This window comes from Crocuta crocuta, unplaced genomic scaffold (assembly GCF_008692635.1).
Source record: "Crocuta crocuta isolate KB4526 unplaced genomic scaffold, BGI_CrCroc_1.0 scaffold83, whole genome shotgun sequence".
NCBI lineage: Eukaryota > Metazoa > Chordata > Mammalia > Carnivora > Hyaenidae > Crocuta > Crocuta crocuta.
This window is the reverse complement of record NW_027529638.1, coordinates 7,468,067-7,492,810: the sequence shown is the minus strand read 5'-3', so window position 1 is coordinate 7,492,810 and position 24,744 is coordinate 7,468,067. Positions and strand designations below refer to the sequence as shown.

General features: G+C 38.0%; 1 protein-coding gene across 2 annotated transcripts in view; it reads right to left on the bottom strand.

Moving 5' to 3' along the window:
* Positions 1–24,699, bottom strand: part of METAP1 (methionyl aminopeptidase 1) — a 60,211-nt gene extending 35,512 nt beyond the window's left edge. For both annotated transcript variants that reach the window (XM_077762344.1, XM_077762345.1), the window contains exon 1: positions 24,525–24,699. In XM_077762344.1, coding sequence (XP_077618470.1) covers positions 24,525–24,638 — 114 coding nt within the window. In that variant the 5' untranslated portion in view covers positions 24,639–24,699. The remainder of the gene's footprint in view (positions 1–24,524) is intronic.
* Between the last annotated feature and the right edge of the window lie 45 nt (positions 24,700–24,744).

Below are 24,744 nucleotides of genomic sequence, written 5' to 3'. Positions count from 1 at the left end.
AAAGCAAAAATGAACTATTGGGACCTCATCAAAACTACAAAGCTTCTGCCCAGTGAAAGAAACAATCAGCAAACCTAAAAGGCGACTGACAGAATGGGAGAAGATATGTGCAAACGACATATCAGATAAAAGGTTAGTATCCAAAATCTATAAAGAACTTATCAAATACCCAAAAACAAATAATCCAGAGAATAAATGGACAAAAGACATGAATAGACATTTCTCCAAAGAAGATATCCAGATGGCCAACCAACACATGAAAAAATGTTCAACATCATTCATCATCAGGGAAATGAAAATCAAAACCACAATGAGATACTACCTCACACCTGTCAGAATGGCTAACATTAACAACTCAGGCCAACAACAGATGTTGGCCAGGATGCAGAGAAAGAGGATCTCTTTTGCACTGCTGGTGGGAATGCAAACTGGTGCAGTCACTCTGGAAAACAGTATGGAGGATCCTCAAAAAATTAAAAGTAGAACTACCCTATGACCCAGCAATTGCACTACTAGGTATTTACCCAAGGGATACAGGTGTGCTGTTTCAAAGGGACACATGCACCCCAATGTTTATAGCAGCACTATGGACAATAGCCAAAGTATGGAAAGAGCCCAAATGTCCATCAATGGGAGAATGGATAAAGAAGATGTGATGTGCATATGTATATGTACATGTATATACACACAATGGAGTATTACTCAGCAATCAAAAAGAATGAAATCTTGCCATTTGCAACTACATGGATGGAACTAGCAGGTATTCCGCTAAGTGAAATTAGAGAAAGAAAAATATATGACTTCACTCATATAGGGACTTTATGATACAAAACAGATGAACATAAGGGAAGGGAAGCAAAAATAATATAAAAACAGGGAAGGGGACAAAACATAAGAGACTCTTAAACACAGAGAACAAACAGAGCATTACTGGAGGGGTTGTGGGGGAGGGGGGATGGGCTAAATGGGTAAGGGACATTAAGGAATCTACTCCCGAAATCATTGTTGCACTATATGCTAACTTGGACTTAAATTTTTTTTAATTAAAAAAAAAATCAAAACAAAACTTAGCAAGGGGCACCTGTCTATCTCAGTTGATCTCATAGTCGTGAGTTCAAGCCCCATGTTGCATGTGCAGAGATTGCTAAAATAACAAAACTTTTAAAAAATTAAAACATAAAAACTTATCAAGACTAATCTGAACAACGTTTAGCCTTCTCATTATGTAATTTATAAAATGGAGTGAGCATCTTTTTGGGCTTGGCAAATTATCCTACTCCTTTCTAGGTATGGAACAGCTTCCAAAGTTTATCTTTTGTACTTTCAATACCTCTGAGAGTTCCTTTAAAGTTTTTGTTGGTATCATTTCCCCTGAGATATTGTCATTCTTTTCTTCACAACCATTTTCTTCATTTATGTCAACAAGCTGGCCTCACAGAGGTGCTCCGGCGGCTCGTTTAGAGTTTTTAAAATAGTGAGCTATGCCAACATGCCCGTGGTCAGCTACCTCTTTTACAACTCCATTTATGTTCTATTTAGATTTCACTTCCAGCATTATCATTTACCACTTCTTTGCTGCACTTTCATCTTTGTTGACCAATTCCTTCTTTCAATTATCTGCATTTGCAAAGTATCACCAAAGTTTTCACTGAAAACCAAGAAAGCATCACAACTATAGGGTTTGCTGTCTGGATGAGAACTCAATGACAGATGCACAGTGACCAATCACAGACAGGTTCTGAAAGAAGGGAGTGACTGGTCACCAATTGAGATTCACATCTGTGACTTACATAGTGCTCTCAGGACTAAAGAACTAGTCCTCAAGTGTGTGCTTTATGTAATCACTCTGTGTTGTTAGGGGACTTGGTTTCGCTTAACTAAACTATGGTAACTACACTCGTGTGTATCAAAACTGCAAAATAAGATCTGCCTTTAGGGGGCACCTGGCTGGCTCAGTTGGCAGAGCATGTGATGAGTTCAAGCCCCTCACTGTGCAAAGAGCTTACTTAAAAAAAAAATCTGCCTTTATATGGTTGGCACTCTCATACAACCTATTTATAAAAGCTTTCTAAATGGGTATGTGAACAAAATGCTTCTGCATCTCTCAACATCTTTTTTTACCCTCACAGAAGCTGACACACATTTCCTTAAGTTAAAAAAAATCTCTATCCCAACTGATTCATTTAAAGAACACAGAAGTTTACATACCAATTTTAAAGGGGGCGGGGGGGGAGGGGGGTACATACCAATCTGAACAAGAAACGGTGGGGGAAGAAATATCAGAGAGGAGAGGTAAAAGAAGCATCTAAAATGTTACCAAAAATTTAGTATATTCACTTAACTTTTAATACTAAAAAAAAATACTGCCTACTTATTACTAAGGATAATTCATAATTCATTCAGGGTTTCTAAGTAGACAACTCAAAACCCACAAGCCTTTCTAAAACATTCCTTTTCAAAACTAAGGTTAGGGCAGTGGCTAAAATCATGGACTTTGAAATCAGACAGACTAGTATCCTAGCTTGGTCACTTATTAAGCTGTATGATACTGGGAGAGAAAATCTTAGTATCTCTTAAGTTCCACTTTCCTCAGCTGTTATGTTGGGAAAATAATTACGTTAAATGTGTGGCCAATACGTGCTCAATTCTAACTGTCATCAATTTTATTATTTTTTGAAGCAATTTAAATTTTAACTTTGGAAAGATGATGTACCTATATATCTAATGTGTTGTCAACCCTAGCCCAAACTCCTCCTGGCTTGTGAAAACTGATGGCAAGTAGGCAGCTATCACTTACTGTGTGAGCTTTGTATCTTACTAGCATTACTACTGCCCACAGAAGCTGCACAGTAGGGAAGGGGATGCAACCCAAAGTTCAAACCTGCTCCCACCACACAGACCATCAGAGAACCCAACATACTGGCTCACGGTGTCTGAGTATAACCTGGGACCAATCTCTGGCAGAATACTAAGCTATGCAGACACAAAGACAACCCTTAGAAAGCCAGGCTTTTTTTTTTTTTTAATTTGAATATAAAAAATAAAGCATTGATCAGTGACATCAGTAGCCACACTGTAAAGGAGACAAAAGTCACAGATTCACAGATTTGGTACAACGATAGACCCTGAACAGAATGCATGGAGCAGCTGCTTGAGGACTCTGACAAGCAAACAGTAGCCAGCAGATTAGTGAAGAGCAAAATCTGATGTTCCACCCTACCAATCATCAAGGGGCAACAGAAAAATGACCACCAATCATGAAGACAGAGTGCTCCAGGAGAAATCCTCGAATTCTGACTCAAGAATCAGGAGAGGGAACTCCTAGTGCTCAAAAAGCATGAGTATCCACCTTTTCTCTCTTCTACCCTCTCACATCCCAGACCCCAAAGTGATCCTGAGGTGGCCATCTATTACATGAGTTTGTAGGAGCCAAAATTCTGAGGAAGAGGCATTTTCCTTCCCTGATCAGTGAAGCTGTAGTTCGGAGAGGGTGGGATCAAATCCCACTGCTTCTTTTCCCTCTGCCCTCTTGCCATTTGGCCCCAGACACAGGCACTGGCATGAAGGGTGCAGCAAAGCAGGTAACTAAACCACAGCTTACTGGTCAGAAAACCAAAAAAGAGAATTCCCAAGGAACCAGAAAGTACCAGGAAGGAGTTCCAGAAAGGAATCCCATAAAGTCCATAATACAAAAGACTGATGCTTATGAGATGAGAACGAATCAAAAGCCCATCATCCAAGTCTCGGACCAAGCACTGGGTCAGAAGGCAGGTAAAAACTCACAGCCCTAATCTAACCAGATTAATAGCCTGATAAAACAAAAATATCAACATCCTCCATAGGATTTAAATGACTCAAGATCTCATAATATTCAAAATCTCCAAGATAAAATCTAAAATTATTTGACATATATAAAGGGGGGCCTGAGTGGCTCAGTCAATTAAGCATCCAACTCCTGATTTCAGTTCAGGTCATGATCTAACAGTTCGTGGGTTCAAGCTCCACATCAGGCTCTATGCGTTAACAGTGCAGAGCCTGCATGGGACTCTTTCTCTCTCCTTCTCTCTCTACCTCTCCCCCACTCACTCATTTTGTCTTTCTCAAAATAAATTTTGAGAACTTTTTTTTAAGAAGTTTAAAATTATTTGACATATAAAGAACCATGAAAATTTCAACTCACAAGGGAAGTGTGGCAACAGATAAACCAATGTTGCCATTAACAGACAAGGACTTAAAAACAGGCATTACTAAGTGCTCCAACAAACAGTGAAGAACATTCTTAATGCCAGTGGAAAAAGAGAATATCTTTGCAAAGAAAAACAGATATAGAAACATAAAATGAAAATTATAAAATTGAAAAATACAGTAGCCAAAATAAAAAACTAGGTGGACCCAAGAGAGCTAATGGAGATCACAAGAGGAAAGATTCAGTGAACTAAAAGGTCAAAAGAAATTATCCCATTTGACCACGGAAAAGATTTTTTTTTTAATGAACAGAGCCTAAGGGGGCAATGTGACAACAGCAAATTACTAAGAGTAAAGAGGAAAACTACATCATGATAAACAAACAAACAAACAAAAAAAAACAGGTCAACTAAGATGATGTAACAGTCTGCACTGTACACGTCTAACAAGAGAGCTTCAAAATACATGAAGCAAAAAGTGAAAGAAGAGAAAAATCCACAATATAGTTGGGAGCAAAAATTAATATCCATTCATAGTAAAAAATCTCTTAAACTAGGAGAGCATTTCCTCAACTTGATAAAGATCATCTGCCAAAAGTCAAGAGATTATATCATATTTAATGTGAAAGATACAATGCTTTCTCCCTAAAATCAGGAACCAGACAAAGATGTCCACTCTCAATATTCCTAATTCAACATCACACTTAGAATCACACTTAAAAATCTTAGAATTCAACAAGGCAAGAAAAGTAAATATAAAAGGCATACGAACAAGGAAGGTAGGAAGGGAGAGAAAGACAGAGAAACAAAGATAGAGGAAGGAAAGAAGAATCCCCATTCAATGATCACATAATTATCTAAATAAAAATACAGCAGCGCCTGGGTGGCTCAGTTAGTTGAGTGTCCAACTCTTGATTTCAGCTCAGATCACAATCTCAGGATTGTCGGATTGAGCCCCATGTCGGGCTCAGCACTAAGCATGAAGCCTGCTTAAGATTTTTCTTTCTCTCTCTCTCTTTTTCCCCCCTCCTTCCTCGGATCCTCTCCCCTCTCCATCTGCCCCTCTCCCTGGCTCAGGCTCTCTCTCTCTCTCTCAAATAAATTAATTAAAAAAAAATAGATATACGAAGGAAAAAACTCTCAGAACCAAAATATCAGGTAAGCAGGGTTACAAATACAGGATCAACACACAAAAACCCACTGTATTTCTATATACTAGCAGTATATAATTGGAAAATGGCACAAAAACAATACCATTTAAAGTCACTCCTCCCAAAATTAAATAATATAAAAGTAACAAAATGTGAACAGCAGCTGTATGCTTTAAACTAGGAAATAATATTAAGAGAGATCAAATAAGCCTAAATAAAAAGAGAGATATCTTGTGTGCACACAGTGGAAAACTAAACATCTAAAAGATGTCAATTCTCCCCAAATTCATTTATAAGTTTTAAGCAATTCCAACAGGATTTTTCTTTTAGATATAAAAAAGTATGATTCTAAAATATATATATTTTTTATGTATATATGTTATANAAATGGAAGATGCTTACTTTTTTCTCATGTTTAGGAAATTATTTTTTCTATTTCTACTCTAAAATTATTAGAGACTCAGGTTGACACCTATCAAATGCATTTTAAGCATCTATAGAAGCAATTTTTTGTATTTGATGCAATGATTTGATGTATTACTATACTAACAGCTTTTCCTACTCTTTCATGATTTCTACCTCCCTGAAATAAACTAGCTGACTATGGTAGATTATTCCTTTTTATACTGCACAATACAATTTCATAATATTTGTTTTACAGAGTTGTGGGTGTTTTAAGTCTCACTATGTATTGTTGGACATTTTTTAACTCAGGGTTTTCTTGCTACCCTGTCTTCCCTTCCCTGTCTACCTACCATTTCACTATTAATATCAACCCTTATTATTACTGGCCAACAGGTAATAGGAAAATTGTCATTACTTCTCTGCTTCAGAGTCTTGTCTCAAAAATACAAACAGTCCTGCCATCTCCTTAATGAACAGAAAAGACTTGGTGGCAAATATCTATAGAGGAAAGTTTCCATCAAGCTGGCTTAGCAGGATCACCGTCCGTTAGAGATAAAAGCCTGTTGAGCCTCCATTCAACATTTGTTGATTGGAACTACCATTTGTTGAGAGCCTTCTGTGGCAGGCACCTTACATGCATTATCTCACTCAGACTTCACACTAATCCTCGGAACTGGATATTAATATTCCCATTTTACAGACAGGGAAACTAAAACAGGGAAGGTTTAAATAATTTGAACCAGCTCAAACAGCTGTTCATTGACAGAGCTGGAATTTAAATACCGGGCTTTCTGGTTCCAAAGTCCACTCTCTTTCCATGCAGCTACAAGGCTCAAGGGGCAGGGCTCTGAAGAAGCCAACAGCTCAGTCAGGGGCAGGGCTCTGAAGAAGCAACAGCTCAGTAAAGGGGATAAAATGGAAATAAGATGAGGCACCAGGGTGGCTCAGTTGGTTAAGCGACTGACTCTTAATTTCCACTCAGGTCATGATCTCACAGTTCATGAGTTGGGAGTCCCATGTCAGATTTGACACTGACAACGCAAAGTCGGCTTGGGATTCTCTCTCCGCCTCTCTCTACCCCTCCCTCCACTCACACGCTCGCTTGCTCACTCTCTCTCTCAAAATAAACCTAAAACAAAAAAGAGCTCTCTGAGACAGGAACAGGGAGCTGGTGCCACTCCCACCTATGCCCAAACCTAAAGGTATCTTTCAAAGCAATTAAGCTTAAATAATCAGTTGCCCTCCTCTGCTCCATTCAAACCTTACCTTTCTTCAAGAGTACAGAAGATAGTAATAACTAATTTTAAATACCATCTGTCCCTCAGTGGGAAATGACATTGCTAAACCCTTTAGCAATTAGTACCTCTACAATTCACTTAATAATCTATTCCATTGTGATCTGTAACACTGATTTGATTCTGAGGTATACTGTGAACAAACTAAAAGCAGTATAAATTTTTTAAAGGAATCATATTTCAAAACCCTTCTCCATCCTCACTTCATGGTGGGCAAAGTAAAACAACCTAAAATAATATATAAAGATCAATGTTTAGAATACCCCGTAAGTATTCATGGAAAATTATATTTCCATGTCTGTTTTAAAAAGTCATAAGCTATGCAGTAATTACCGAGATTTAAAAATAATCATGCTGGACTCTGCCTCAGCAAAGAACACTTTCAACAAGATTATGAACATACTCCTGGAAAAACACAACATGCTTTACATTTTTCAGACTACTTGGTATTCTAAAGAAGCTTATGATGCACTGGAGATCAACTCTGTCCCACATTGAATTTTCTCCCAACAATTTTTCAATATAGCCATCATCAACTAACATTTTCAAATTTCACACATTCACTGAAATGTAGTTATTCACCAAATAGTCTTCTACTTTCCTCAAAGGATTTCAGAGTGCTTTATATTTAGTTCATAAAACTTACATCAAATCCCAACTTTTTAATAAGAGGACTAATAGGATTATTCTCATTAAATAAACTGGGGAACTATCTCACAAAACAGCTTAATTAGCTAAAGGCTTGCATTTCAAGATACCTGAAGAGTCAAGAAAATATTCATAAGAAACACCTCTCGCCTGTATAAGGGCACCCATTCTCCTCTTACTTGCTGAGGCCATAAAGCAACCTGGTCATGACCTTCAAAATCAGTACGCGTGTCAAGAACATTCCCACATCTCCTAATAACTCTTGATGACTGAACAGTGTTCCTTTCCTAAACCACAATCTCGCTCTTTTTCTTCTCCCATTCGTTACCAGCCTAGGACCACCCAAAACCTCGAGTGACTGCCCATTCCCTGAAAAATCAACCTCTGAATGCTTACCTGGGCAATCTTTCCTTGCTCATCTCTGAAAAGTGTACCAATGACCTAACTAAACTAGACTTAAAAGCTCCCCAGATACTTTCCTTTCCTTTGCACAACCTGGTCTATGTGCTCCTGACACTCACCTTTACATGAGTTCTCAGAAGCTTTACCTATCCCTTCAAGTCTACTGCAAATGCTACCTTCTCCATATAGTGTCCACCAAACCGCATCACACCCCAAGCCTAACAGGTCACCTATACTTATTTGGTGCTTGTTTGAGATCACTTTGTCTCTCTGCTTTATTCTCCACCTATTTAACAGCACCAAAGCACTGTGTATTGATTACCTGTTATAACTAGATATGTGAACCTTTAGTTTTCACCCCAAGAGAACATTTTTTTCCTTTAGCACCAGTAAAGATTTACCAGTTGTAGGAGCTGAAATGAGAGAGTATGGTTCTTAGTCCTGGCTATATAAAAGAATCACCTGGAAAACTTTTCTTTTCTGAGGATAGGCTACATAGGTGATTCTTATTTATTTCCAGGATTGTGAATCACTGGAGAGCAATAAAGAACCAACAAGGTTAAGAGATCTCTGTTTTCATTTCACTGCCAGAACAAGTCATTTCCTACTTTATTCTTCTTACCTAATTAATCCCAATATCCCCACCCTATTTAGGCCCTACTGACGTGTCAAACTACCAAAACAGCTTCCCAACCGGTCTCCTTACCAGAAACCTCTCCTCTCTCTTATCTTTTCCTATTCCAAACCACAAACCATTCTACAAATAGTTACTAGAATTAACATTAAATGGTTTCCCTTAAGAACATGTATTATGTTTCTTTTCTACCCTCTCAAAACTAAAATCAAGTCCTGTTGATAAGGGTCTGAGTAAAGAGTCACATCATGCTATGTTAGTGAGTACTGAATGATCAACTGATACTAAGAAGGCTACATGTATCAAATGTAACATATATAAATACATTACCTTTTGAGCCAGTAATTCCACTTCCCCCAAAAGAATTTCTATATTTAAGTATAACTAACACACAGTTATATTAGTGTCTGCTGAACATACTGATTCAACAATTCTAAACATGACTCAGTGCTCATCACAATATCCACTTCCAAAAGTTTAACCAAGGAAAATAACTTGACAAATAAGCAAATATGCAGTTTAAGGTTCACTGCAGTATTGTTTATAATTGCAAAAAACTAAAGAGAATTTAGATATCCATCAATGTAAAATGGTTTAAATTCTGATTCAACCATGCAAATAAATTCTACATTATTAAAAGTAATGGAACCTTACTTACAGGCATACAAAGAATTCTACAATGTTTTAGGTGTTTAAAAAAAGTAAATTGGAAGGAAAACTGGGAAAATCCACAAATATGTGGAAATTAAACAATGCACTCTTTTTTAATGTTTTTATTTTTGAGAGAGAGAAAGCATGCATGAGTGGGGGAGGGGCAGAAAGATTGGGAAACAGAAGATCTGAAGCAGGCTCAGCGCTGACAGCAGCTAGCCCAACGCGGAGTCTGAACACACAAACCGCAGGATCATGACCTGAGAAGTTGGACGCTCAACCAACTGAGATACCCAGGCACCCCTAAACAATATACTCTTAAACAACCAATGGGTCAAAGACACAAACAAAATTAGAAAATACCTTGAGAATAATGAAAACAAAACACAACATACCAAAATTTATGGGATGCAAGATAAGTGAAGCTTAGAGCTATAAATTCACACATTAAAATGGAAGAAAGATCTCAAATTAATAACACTAACTTTACATCTCAGGGAACTTAAAAAAAGGAACAAACTTAATCTAAAGCTACCAGAAAAAAAGAAATGATAAAGATTATAATAGATTAATAAAAGATAAAAAAAACTGGGGGATAAAAAAACACAACTAAGAGTTGAATATTTTTTAAAAGATCAACAAAACTGACAAACACTTAGCTAAATTAACTTAGAAAAAAAGAGAGAAAACTCAACTAACAGTAAAGGGGATAAATTCCCAGTACATTCATTCTACAAAGCCAGCACTATCCTAATATCAAAGTCAGACAAAAGACACCACAACAAAACTACAGACCAATATCCCTGATTAATATTGATGCAAAAATCCTCAACAAAACATTAGCAAACCAAATTCAACAACACATTTAAAAAATTATACACCATGATAATATGGATTCCTGGAATGCAAGGATGGTTCAACACAGAAAAAAATAAACTGATTAGCATACAAAATTCAACACTGCATTAACAGAATGAAGGACAAAAATCAAAGTCATATCAACTGGTGCAGGAAAAACATTTGACAAGAGTCAACACACTTTCATAATAAAAACACTTAAGTTAGGAACAGAAGAAACTATCTCAACATAATAAAAGTCAACAGGTAACATCACAGTCAATGGTAAAAGAATAACAGCTTTTCTTCAAAGACCAGGAATAACACAAGGATGCCCACTCTCACCACTTCCATTCAACATAGAACTGGAATTCCTAGCCATAACAATTAAGCAAGAAAAAGAAATAAAAGGTATCCAACTAGAAAGGAAAAACAAATTATCTTAGTTCATAGATGACATAATCTTAGAAGTAGAAAAATTAAAGATTCTAGGGGCTCCTGAGTAGCTCACTCAGTTAAGCATCCGACTTCAGCTCAGGTCATGATCTCACGGTTCGTGGGTTCAAGCCCCACATCAGGTTCTGTGCTGACAGCTCAGAGCCTGGAGCCTGTTTCAGATTCTGTGTCTCCCTCTCTCTCTGCCCCTCCCTTATTTACACTCTGTCTAAAAAATAAAATATTAAAATTTTTAAAAAAAGAAAACAAAGAGTCTAAAAGGAAAAATTATTAGAATAAGAAAAATCAGCAAAGTTGAAGAATACGAAATTAACATGCAACAATGTTTCTACATACTAACAATGAACAATCTGAAGAGGAAATTAACAATCCCGTTTATAATAATATCAAAAAGAATGAAATACCTAGAAATAAATCAAACAAAGAAGGCAAGGGACTTATACCCAGAAAATTACAAAACAGTCCTGAAATTAAAGGCACATACAAATAGAAAGCAGTCCTATGTCTATGGACTGAAAGATTTAATATTGTTAAGATGTCAGCACTACCCAAAGCAATCTACAGATTCAACAAAAACACTACTAAAATCCCAAAGACTTACTTTGCAGAAATGAAAAAAGTCATCCTAACATTCACACAGAATCTAAAGGGAGCCCAAACAACCAAAACAATTAGTTTTCAAAATAACAAATGTAGAAGACTGACATTCTACAAAGTGTCCTACTACATGCATACAACATTCTACAAAGCTACATAAATCAAAAAGGTATGATACTGCCATTAAGACAAATAGAGACAACTGGAATAGAATGGAGTCCAGAAATAACCCCCAAATGTATAGTAAAAAGACCTTACTAGAGTACCAATACCACTCAATAAGGACAGTCCCTTCAATAAATGGTGTAGATATCCACAGGCAAAAGAATGAAGTTAGGCCCTTACCTTACAGCGTATATAAAAATTAAATCAAAAATGGGTTAAAGAACTAAACATAAGGCCCAAAACCATAAAATTTAGGGGGAAAGCTTCATGACATTAGATACAAAAATTTCTTGGATGTGACACCAAAAATAACAAGCAATACAAGCAAAAGTAAAGTGGAACTACATCAAACCTCAAGACTTTTGCTCATCAAAGGACACAATCAACAGTGAAGAAGCAACCTATGGAATGGAAAAAAAGATATGCAAATCATGTATCTGTTAAGGGGTTAATATCCAGAATATACAAAGACTCCTACAACCCAACTAAAAAAAAAAATCACATAACCTAATTAAAAATGGGCAAAGGACTTCAACAGACATTTCTCCAAGAATGATTTTTTAAAAAAAGGTCAAAAAGCATCTGGAAAGATGTTCAATATCACTAGTCATCAGAGAAATATAAAATCAAAACCCAATGAGATATCATCTCACACCCACTAGGATAAGCTACTATCAAAAAAATCTGAAAATACTGGCAGGGATTTGGAGCAGCTGGGACACTTGTGCCCTCTTGGTGGAACTGTAAACTATTGTGTAAACCATACTGGGATAATGCAGCTGCTATAGAAAACAGTATGGTGGTTACAGAAAAAATGAAAACAGAACTAGTTAATGATCCCCCTTTGGGATACATATCCAAAACAATTGAAAGCCGGGTCAAAGAGACATTTGCACAGCCCTGTTCAAAAGCAGCGCTGTTCTCAACAGCCAAGAGATGGGAGCAACCCAAATGTCCACCAAAGGATGAACAGATAAACAAAATGTGGTACAGACAATGAAATGCTCTGCAGCCTTAAAAAGGAAGGAGAGGGGCGCCTGAGTGGCTCATTCGGTTAAGCATCCATCTTTGGCTCAGGTCACAATCCCATGGTTCGTGGGTTCGAGCCCCGCATCGGGCTCTGTGCCGACAGCTCAGAGCCTGGAGCCTGCTTCAGATTCTGTCTCCCTCTCTCTCTGACCCTCCCCTGCTCATGTTCTGTCTCTGTCTCAAAAAGAAATAAACATTTAAAAAAAACTTAAAAGGGAAGGAGATCCTGTCGCTTGCTATACCACGGATGAACCTTGAAGACATTATGTTAAGTGAAATAAGCCACTCACAAAAGGACAAATACTATGTGATTCCACTTGCATGAGGTATCTAAAATAGTCAAATTCATAGATAAAGAAAGCAGAATGGTGGTTAGTGAGGCTAGGAAAAGGGAGCAAAGGAGAGCTATTGTTTAATGGGTTTCAGTTCTTGCAAAATGAAAAATTTCTAGAGATCTGCTCCACGACAATACAGTAAATATACTCAACACTACTGAAACTATACACTTAAAAATGGTGAAGATGGTAATGCTTGTGATTTTTTACAAAAAGAAAAAAGACATACTTAAAAAAAAGTTAAGGGGCACCTGGGTGGTTCAGTTGGTTAAGACCGACTCTTGATTTTGGCTCAGGTCATGATCTCATGCTTCATAGGCTCGAGCCCCATGTTGGAATCCCTGCTTGGGATTCTCTCTCCCTGTCTCTCTGCCCCCCGCCCCCACTCATGCATACTATCTCAGAATAAACTTCAAAAAAAAAAAAAGTTAAGTTCTAAAACTGTATAGCTGCATATAAAAGCAATGACCTCATTTTTGTTTTCAAAAAATAAAAACAGCTAACATTTGAGCATGTACTATATGCAAAGCACTGATTTAGACACTTAACCATGCATTAATGCTGTTAATCCTTACAACAACTCAAACAGGTGGGTAATATTATCATCCCATTTTACAGATGAGAAAACTGAGACACAGATCAATTAATTAACATGTCCAAAAAAAACACAAAGCCAGGTTTTAAATGCAGGCCCTCTTGAGGCACTATCCATGCTTTAAACCTCTGTGCAATATAAATATAAAAGTCTGGAAAGATAATTAACCAAAGTGTTAATATTCTTTTAGGTATTATCATGCTTTACGTTACTTTACACGCTTCTATTAAATTTATGCAAAGATCATGTACTGCCTTTTACAATGAAAACCAAAAGGAGATATTTACATTTTCAAAAAACGTACTTAATGGAAAAGCAAGGTCTCTAACCATACTAACAACCATTTTCTTTACTTTTATTTCTGTACTGGAACTCTTCACTACAGTAAAGCCACTCTATTTGCTATAACACAACACCTTCTCAGCTTGCATCTCTACTTTCATAAACTCATCCTTCCCCTGGAGAGAATGTCCTCTCCTACACCCTAATTCATGTCTTCTGATTCACTTTTTCTTATTTTAGTAATTTATCAAAATCCAGTTCTTCCCTCACCTCCTTCAGGAGGTCTTCTAGGACCTGTCCTTACCTAGAGCATTTTTTTCACCTATTTAGTATGCTGCTTTAGAAAAACTGCCCTGTAGAGGTTTTATTTATGTCCCTTCTACAGTCATCAGCAAAGTTCCCTGAAGATGTTACTACCCCTTCTCCTAGAGACAAGGACACTCCAGGGACATGAAACATACTTAAGCACCGAGATCTGGATTTCTAAAGACATTCCTACCAGAAACAAGAGCTCCTTAGAGATCAGACTGATTCTATATCTGGGATACGGAAATTACAAGGTAAATCTGATTTGTCCTGTACCAGAAAGCCAGGAAGCAATCAGAGACTAATGAAGGAAGGTCAAAAAGATAGAGAAGCCACTTTGAAAGTGGTACCACTGATTGAATCTGAGACAATTTGAACATCAAAATGAATAAGGACTGTAACTTACTTTAATGTTTAATGAAGAAAAAAAAATCCAAAGTTCCCTAAACTAAAAAAATGTGAAAAGCACAACAAATATTTATGACCATTTAAAGTGACTATTATATTACCATTACAGGTTTTTTTAGTAAGAATATTATAGTACTATTTTTAGGTGGAACATAGTTTATTAGCCAGTTGATAAAGATACACTCTTCCTTCTAGGAAAAAAAAAAATCAGCTATTAAATGAGAGAATGCAGTGGGAGGGGAAACACCATTTGTAACCCCTACTAAAATAATCATCAGACAAGGGTCATCAATGGATACTAAAACCACTAAGAGAAAGAATGTTGAAAAAAAGCATATTCTCACAGGGCCAAAGGATCACAGCGCAGATTACACATTCATCGCTAAGGGAGAAATGTGTTTACAGTGGTGATGTGGTAGCAGTTTAGCCAAGAGATCAAATTTAGTGCTAGGAAAACGAGGCATTCTGTGCCTCATGATGGGATACGATACAAGGCACACAGCATCACCAAAGAGTCTTTTCAAGTGAATCTTGACAGATTCCAATTAAGCCTTTGGACCTAATATCTGGCTTAAGGAAAATACAGGTGATAAAAGAACAACTTAAAGACATTGTAAGAAAACAGTCAGATAATCAAGAATGTGCGACACTCTTTAAGACAACTGACTTAGTCTCTTTAAAAAGTCAGCATCATGAAATAAAGATGAGAGGACTCTTCTAAATTAAAAGAAGCTGAGAGACAGGACAAATACTATTTGTGAGCGTTGATAGGACTTTGATTCCAAAAAATAACAAAAAGCAAAAAATACAACTGTCAAAGACATGCTTAGGGAATAACTGAAAAATAGGCTTGGCTATTAGATAACATGAGGGAATTCTTGTCAATTTTCTTAAATGTAATCATAGCACTGTAGTTAAGAAAGAAGAATGTCCTTGTCGTTAGAGAATGCATGCTGAATATTTAATGGCTGTGGTGTCATGTTGTCTGTGACTTATTCTCAAATGTTTCAACAAATACATACAAAAATACACTACATACAGGAGCAGACACAAAGCAAGCAGGGCAAAATGTTAATTTAGGTGATGAGTATACTGTGATTAGTTATAACATTCTTCTTTGAACTTTTCTATATGTTTGAAATTATTCACAATAAAAAACTAGGGAAATGTAATAAAATTGTAAAATAACTAAAGGAAAGAAGAATTATTCGTCTCTAACTTTCGCTTAGCATCTCGTTGTTATTTACCTTTTTCTTAACTAAAGTATACTTGCATATAATATTAATTTCAGGTGCACAACAGAGATTCAATTACTTATTTTCTTTAAAGTACTTCCTGTTTGTACAAGTAACCATTAAGTCCCTGAGGACAGTTACATTTTTGCAGGTTTACAAATATACAAATAGCCCAATGAATGTTGTTATTCAGAAATAACACAAAAGACCAGATTGACAAAAATCAAAATGTCTGTTAATTTCAAGTCCTAGCTAGGATATGGAACAATATAAAGTTTGTGATAATGGGAGCAGAAGTATAATCACAGTGAAAAACAATTTGGCACCATCAAAATAAAGCTGAACACATACATATCCTATGACTCAAGAATTGTTCTCCTGGGTGTACACTTGCACACAGGCACCAGGAGCAAGGTACAAGACTATTTAAAGCAGCACTGTTCACAAAAACTCAGAGCAACTCCAATTTCCATTAACAAAGAAATGAATAAACTATGATAAATGAATTCATAGGAATACCATAGAGCAATGAAAATGAATGAACTAGAGCTACACACAACACGAATGAATCTCAAGAACTTAATGTTAAATGCAGAAAGCAAGTTGCACAAGAATACTAGCAATGATTTCATTTACAAAATTTTCAAAAACGTCAAAAGTAAACAATGCATTATCTAAGGAATCAAACATATGGAAAAGCAAATGAACGACAAACACAAAATTCAGGATATGTAAGTACCTCTTGTGTGAGGAACACATTGGAGCCTTCTGGTTTTACTTGTTTTACTAGTAATGTTTTTTTTTTATTTTGTTTAATGTTTATTTATTTTTGAGAGACAGGGAGAGAGCGAGAGTGGGGGAGGAGCAGAGAGAGAGACCCACACAGAATCCAAAGCAGGCTCCAGGCTCTGAGCTGTCAGCACAGAGCCCAAGGCAGGGCTTGAACTCACAGATCGCGAGATCATAACTTGAGCCAATGTCAGCACTCAACCAAGCCACCCAGGCACCCCAATACTAATGTTCTTTTTAATAACTGAAGTGCTAAGTAGGTAGACATTTACTGTGTCTTTTTTTTTTTTTAGAGTCTATGGATGTTTACTATTAGTTTTTTTTTCTTCTTAAAATCTAAAAAAAACAATTAGCAAAAACAAAAAAAGATAATACTTACATATGGATCTTGACTTTAAGGTATAGAAAACCTCAACTCAAAAACAATACTAAACTATTCACATAATAACTGCATTTATATTTTTCTCTGCATTTGCATGTCAAACCTATCAGTTGTACCAATTAGCAAAATAATCAGAAATAAAATAAATCCCCTCACCCAAAAAGCCATTACCCATTTGGAGGGGGAAGGGAGAACCAGGCCAGGTCTAACGGCACTTATATTTGCCTATTTTACTGAGTGATTTAAGCTCATAGCTTGATGGAGAAGACAAAGTAGCCTTCAGAACCTGATACAAAAGGTTGCCCTTCTGTACCTTTTATCAAGGGAGAATCATTAAAGACAGGTTCACAATATGGAGAAGTCTGTTGCCTCTTTCTTTATTAAGTAAATTGCTACAGTCACAATTTCATTTTTTATCGATTTTACCCTAACCACTAGAGGCCTGAGTCTATGACCCAGATAAATGTGACATTAGCAGACCCCAGCTAACAGCGTTTTTAGGAATGCTTTCCAACAGACATGGCACAGCTCTAGTGTATCAGGAAGTGGTCCCTACTGAAACTTACAATAAACAGGTAAGTTACTGGAGACAAAAATAGGAGAAATTTCTTTTAAGTGTCAATGTAATTTTACTTGTTGTAGGGTAAAATGTTGACTAGCAGGCCTCTAGAGCTTATTCCAAAGAGGTGTGTGTGTATGTGTGACAAACTTTATGCCTGATTAGCATCTCCCACTTCTTCCTCCCAGCCCCTGGCAGCCACCATTACATTCTTTAATTCTATGAATTTGACTATTTTAGATACCTCATGTGCAGTGATTTTCTGCTAACAGCTTGTATCAGTTAACATAATGTCGTGGCATACTGCAGAATTTCCTTATTTTTTAAGGCTGTATAGTATTTCACTGTGTGTATATACCATGTTTTATTTACCCATTCACCCATCCATGGACACTCTGGTTGTTTCCAAAACTTAGCTACAGTGAACAGTGAGTGGTACAAGAAAGCTTAATTGCAATGTATAATTCGGGGGAAGTATTACAGGGTCCCTCTCCCCAATTTAACTATCGCTGCCAAACACGTTGAGACAAGACGACATAGCTTACAGAGTGTGTTGAATTGCTCTTTATTCAAAGCCACACACAAGATTGATACCAATCAAAGAAGTCAAAAGAAAAAGATGTTAATTGTTAAGCTGGGAGTACTACCTGCCCAGGCATGAATAAGCAAATGCTTCATGTTGAAACCGTGAGGTCAGGAGAGGTTCATGATCAAACAGAAAGGGTAATAATTATATTTATACTCCATTACATTAAATCTTTTATATGCAGAGATTCACAATGGTTGCTTTAAACAGTATGCCTGCCTATATGATAACTACTACATGGGTTTGCTATTAATCCCAAGGACAACTCCTCAGTAATTAACATAGGGGTTTCTATGCTACTGCTTCTCCCTCCTAATATCTAGGGCGAAGTATGCGCTTAGCTATGTGCTTATGTGTCTGTCACACTACCGCTACCAATTTTACTAAGACCAAACTAAAAATTTTGCATGCCAAACAATTTTTTGTATGTCAAAAAGGCTCACCAAAAAGAAAAAAAGTGACTAAAACATCTATCCACAAACTGTATGAACAATGTAAGATCACACCTACTACTAATAGCCCTTCTATCTCTAAAACACTTGTTAAACACTTGTTCCAGTTCTGATTACCTGCCAAATGATGTTTGCTTTTTATAAGTTCTACTGGAATATAAATATAACTCACGACAAAATGCCAACATTAGTGTTTATAATGTAAGCATGTCAATAAAAAGAGATCTCCACTGGGAGACCTGGGTGGCTCAGTCGGTTAAGCATCTTGACTTCGACTCAAGTCATGATCTGATGGTTCATGAGTTCAAGCCTGACACTGGTGGGTCTATCAGCGTAGAGCATACCTGAGATTCTGTCTGTCTCTGTCTCTGTCTCTCTCTTTCAAAATAAACACATAAATAAACTTTTAAAAAAAAGAGATATCTCCACTGACCACCACAAAGTTTGCAAGCCAACAATGATCTTTATAAGATCGATGAGCTTTATAAGAAGCTATGACAGTTGTACCCAATCACCTAACTTACAGCAGTACCTAGGGGTGGTATGATGTAATGTGAGGAATTTAAAAATAATCCCTTTAAAGTATAATATGGTAATATCCCCATCAATGATGAAGATGAGTTCCAGAAATACGCTGCATCATCAGGAACTACGATACAAAAGGAGAAAGAGTTTCAGAGGACAAGGTTGCCTCTCAAAGATGCTACATGTTGGAAGGGCAATTCCTTCCTCACTTTCCAACTCCAACCCACAAGATGCCCAGCTACCCACTTTCTTCCTGGAGACCCAGCTCATCACCTTACTCTGCCACTGCTTCTTTGAAAGACTTTACTGCAAGACTTTGTTCAAAATGTTCATAAACAGACAGTAGGAGTTTGGGGGTGGGCAAAATGAAGGGAAGTGGGAGATATAGGCTCCCAGTCATGGAATAAATAAGGCACGGGAATAAAAGGCACAGCACAGAGAATGTTGTCAGTGATATTGTAATTGTGCTGTATGGTGATTTCTGTGTATGGTGACAGCCTAAAAGAACAGAGATGTCGAATCACTGTTATACACCTGAAACCAATGTAACATTGTATGTCAACTGTACACAAACTAAAAAATTTTAAATGAAACAATAATGATGAAAAGGTTCTAAATATTGTGAGAATTACTAAAATGTGACATAGAGACACAAAGGAAGCAAATGCTGTTGGAAAAATGGGGCCAAGATGGGGTGCCTGGGTGGCTCTCTCAGCTAAGCGTCCAACTTTGCCTCAGGACACGATCTCACGGTTCATGGGTTCGAGCCCCACATCGGCCTCTGTGCTGACAGCTAGCTCAGAGCCTGGAGCCTGTCTTCGGATTCTGTCTCCCTCTCTCTCTCTGACCCTCCCCTGCTCATGCTGTCTCTATCTCTCTCTCAGAAATAAATAAAAACACATTTAAAAAAATTTTTTTAAAAAATGGGGCCAAGAAACTTGCTTCACACAGGGTTGCCACAAACCTTCAATTTGTAAAAAAACAACAATAACAAAAACAGTATATCTGTAAAGCTCAATAAAGCAAGCACAATACAATTAGGTATACCTATATATACCTCCATGTCTAGCTTTTCTTTATTTCTCTCAGCACTGGTATGTACTCTTTAGTGTAGAGAGGTTTCATTGTGTTTATTAGATTCTTCCTAGTTATTTGATTTCTTTGGGTGCTACTATCAATAACATTTTATAATTTTATTTTTTGATAGCTATTATGGAGAATAAAAATTGTTTTAGGGCACCTGGGTGGCTCAGGTGATTAAGTGTCCAACTCCCTATTTCGGCTCAAATCACGGTCTCAAGGTTTGTGAGATCAAGCCGTCGGTCAGGCTTTATGCTAGCAGTGCAGAGCCTGCTTGGGATTTNCTCTCTCTGACCCTCCCCTGCTCATGCTGTCTCTATCTCTCTCTCAGAAATAAATAAAAACACATTTAAAAAAATTTTTTAAAAAAATGGGGCCAAGAAACTTGCTTCACACAGGGTTGCCACAAACCTTCAATTTGTAAAAAAACAACAATAACAAAAACAGTATATCTGTAAAGCTCAATAAAGCAAGCACAATACAATTAGGTATACCTATATATACCTCCATGTCTAGCTTTTCTTTATTTCTCTCAGCACTGGTATGTACTCTTTAGTGTAGAGAGGTTTCATTGTGTTTATTAGATTCTTCCTAGTTATTTGATTTCTTTGGGTGCTACTATCAATAACATTTTATAATTTTATTTTTTGATAGCTATTATGGAGAATAAAAATTGTTTTAGGGCACCTGGGTGGCTCAGGTGATTAAGTGTCCAACTCCCTATTTCGGCTCAAATCACGGTCTCAAGGTTTGTGAGATCAAGCCGTCGGTCAGGCTTTATGCTGGCAGTGCAGAGCCTGCTTGGGATTTTCTCTCTCTCTCCCTCATTTATGCACACACTTTCTCTCTCTCGCAAATAAACATTTTTTAAACAATTGTTTTCATAATTACAAGAAGTTTTTTTTATAAACTGATACTTCTCCCTAAACATTTTTAAACCTCCCTTATAACTCAGTATAACAGTATTAGAAGTGAGGTTACATGCATAACAAAACCTTACTCACTGAACACTGTGGTAAGCACTTTGCATGCTCTCTTATTCACCTTCCCCTCCGCTCCATGAAGAGGTTACACCATTAGCCCTCTACTATAAACTTAAGAGAGAACTGAGCCAAGGACAGAGTAGCAAAGATTTAACCCTAAGTAAGACTGTAAACCCCGTCTCCTTCCACTCACACTACACTATCTTTTAGTTCTTGTACCTTATTAAATGGTTGCAAATCACTCAGGTCTTCTCAGCTGATCCTTTAATTACACACATGGTAGCATCTGCCCTAGGCTGATATTCACTAAGGGCAAGAATGCTCTTTGCTTTCCTTCTCAAGCCCATCAACCTCTTTGCTTTCCTTCTCAGGCCCATCAACCTCTTTGCTTTCCTTCTCAGGCCCATCAACCTCTTTGCTTTCAGTTAATAAACCGAGTGCCTACAGTGTACAAGGTAGAGAAATGAAAATGAGTAAAGCACAGCCTGCGTCTTCAAAAAAGTCTTACAGGTGCTTAGAAACTTGAAGTAAACTACTACACTACTATTAAAACTACTAAACTACTGGGGCGCCCAAGTGGCTCAGTTGGTTAGGCACCTGGATTTTGGCTCATATCATGATCTCATAGGGTTGTGGGTTCAAGCCCAGCATCGGGCTCTGCTGACACTGCAGAGCCTGCTTGGGATTCTCTCTCTCTCCCTCTCCCTCTGTTCCTTCCCCACTTGTGCTCTGTCTCTCCTCCTCAAAATAAAGAAACATAAAAAACATTAAAATAAAAATAAACTACTATTAAATAAAAATGTACACGCGTCTATAAGGAAATACCATTAAACACCAGAAACTCCTACTTGATTTTCAAGTAAAACAGATTTTACTCAAAGGACCAAAACTTTTCTTAAAATTAAGCATCTTAGGGACGCCTGAGTGGCTCAGTCAGTTAAGCATCCAACTTCAGCTCAGGTCATGATCTCACAGTTCACAGGTTTGAGCCCCGCGTCAGGCTCTGTGCTGACAGCTTAGAGCCTGGAGCCTGCTTCGGATTCTGTGCCTCCATCTCTCTCTGTTCCTCCCCCACTTGTGCTCTGTCCCTTCATGTATATCTCAAAAATAAATAATAAACACTTTTTAAAAACTTTTTAATAAAAAAATATTAAGCTCTTAGGGGTGCCTGGCAGGCTCAGTCAGAAGAACACTCTTGATAAGTTTGAGCCCCATATTAGATGTACAGATAACTAAAAGTAAATAAACTTTTAAAAAAAGTTAAGCCTCTCAAATGAAAATATTTCTACCTTAGGTATAAAACACAGTGTAACACTAAGACCTAACATTGATTAAATTTGCTATGTGCTAAATGTTTTACATACTCTTATTATCAAGTGAAGACTAAGCCCCGTACTATTAATGGTCCCATTTTAAAAGGATGTAACAAAGAAAGCTAAATTATTTAGCCCAAAACCACATAACTAGTAAATGTTGAAGTCATGATTCAAATGCAGCGTCCACCTCTTTATGCGGCCCTGTGATACACTTATGACTGACTGAAACATTCATCGCCCACTTACTGCATACACAGCATTGTGTTGAGAAATGGGAGGGCAGTAACCAAGACAGCTTATTCATGAAGCTCACCTTCCGATTAAAAAACAGATAAATAAAAAAATAAATGACACAATTACAGATTGCATAAAATATTATAAAGGAAATAAAGAAAGGGATGTGAGGAAGTAACTGGAAAAGGCTTACTCCTGTTACGGCCTCTTGTAGTCTTGTTCTCAGCTTGTTTCCACACAAGCTGGCCAGACAGCCAGGCTGGGGACCAGAGAAGCAGACAAGAAGACAGGCCACTCCTAGTGAAGATGATCAGAGCAGTAGCAAGGAGAAGCCCTAGTTTCATGTTTTCATAAATGTTTTGGCATTTTTCCACACACCCTAATGAGCCAATGTTCTTTCTACTGAATAATACCATGCCTAAGAGAACATCACCTATGTTTGATGAATACAGTTTCACAGTACGTTTCTAAAATCTCAACAGGTAAGTGTCTGTTCACATCAACTCACTGGGCATTACAAAATGCCATCTAATCTTAAACTCAATGTAAACCACATTATTCCACACAAAGATGGTACATAATTTCCAAAAGCAAATTACTGGGGGGGGGTTTTTGTTGTTTTAAAATGCAGGTCCCACATAGGTTTCAACAAATGAGAATGTGAAAATTATTTCTAAGAAACAAAAGGGCTCATATCATGTTTAGCATGCTGAGTAGCCCCAATGCTATTTTTAGAAAAAGCAACACTTCTCATGTCCAACTTTTTCCAAATGATACTAACAAGGTCAAGGATCATATCCTATCTAAAACATGACCTATACAACATAGCTAGGATCTCTCATAATGGCTTATGCACAAGTGTTGTGACCTGGAAGATTTGCTTATTTCACATACATCTTTAGGTTTACATAGTTTATACTAAAAATATTCATATTCTTGTGTTTATTGTTCTCATGTATTTTTTTTTCATTCCATTCATTTATATTTCTTATATGGCAGTGGTGCATTGTACTGACAGCCTTTAAAAAACAAAGTGCTTCACGTTTTACCAGCATTTCCATTTACCGGATAATTTGAGCTCCAGAACAACCTTGTGAAATATGTAAGTAAAAGTATCACCTTCCCCTCTGCACAGTGGGCCCTCAGAAAGGTTAGGTAACTTCACTAGTTCAAGACGGCACAGTAACTGGCAAGGGCAAGGCCCTAACCAGGCCTTCAGCCTCTTTGTTCATGCTCTTCTGCCCACAGGACACTACTAATTTAAACCTGAACTTTCGCGTGTCTGTCTTCAACAAATCTGGACTGTAACTACGGGCCATCCCACTGCTGCCCTGACAATATTCTGAGTGTCCAAATGCAACTGGAACACTACTACTCTTGAGTAAACATAAACACCAGCACACGTTTCTGTCAGGACCCCATTCAATGCTGGGTTTGCTCCACTGCACAAAACTTATTAAAATACACCACGGCCTTAAAGCATAACCCTTAATGGAACTGACTTTTTCATTCAGTAGGAAATTCAGTAAATGAGAACGGTGACTCATAACGCTAACTCATGGCATTCTAAATTAATAATTTTAGACGCCAAAGCAAAAGAATGAATTACAGACCCCTCTCTATCCCCACGCCCAAAGTTGCTTAAGTGTCAAAGCGCGGTAGTAAAACACAAGGACAGAGGGGGGCTGGAACTAACACTCCTCTCTGCGACCCCCACCACCCCCAGGCAACCCACTCCTCAAAACCCAATGGGTCTCTTCCGACCCCCCCAATCCCGCCGGGACAAAGTGACTACCCGGCCCCAGCAGCCCCCTGCGACCACAATCAGAGTCCTGCCGGGAGCTTTGGCGACAGGCACGGCTGGGGCTACCCCCTCCCCGGGGCGTCCCCACCTGTCTAGGGTGGCCCGCACACCTGGNCGCGTCCCGACCGGCCGCGAGGGCAGGCACAGAGGGAAGGAAGTCCGCCAGCGGCGGCGGCGCCGCGGGAGAGCAGGCGGCTACCTGGGAGCAGAAGTACGAGCCTTGGATGCCCAGCTTGATGCAGGTGGGACACTGGAGCTTGGCCTCGCTGCTGCAGCCGTCCGTCTCGCACACCCGCGTCTCCACGGCCGCCATGCTGCCTGGCTGCTGGAGGAGCGCCTCACTGAGGAAGAGGAGGAGGAGGCGGCGAGAGGGCAGGGGAGGGGACAGAGGCCGAGCCGGGGGAGGAGCTCGGCCTGCC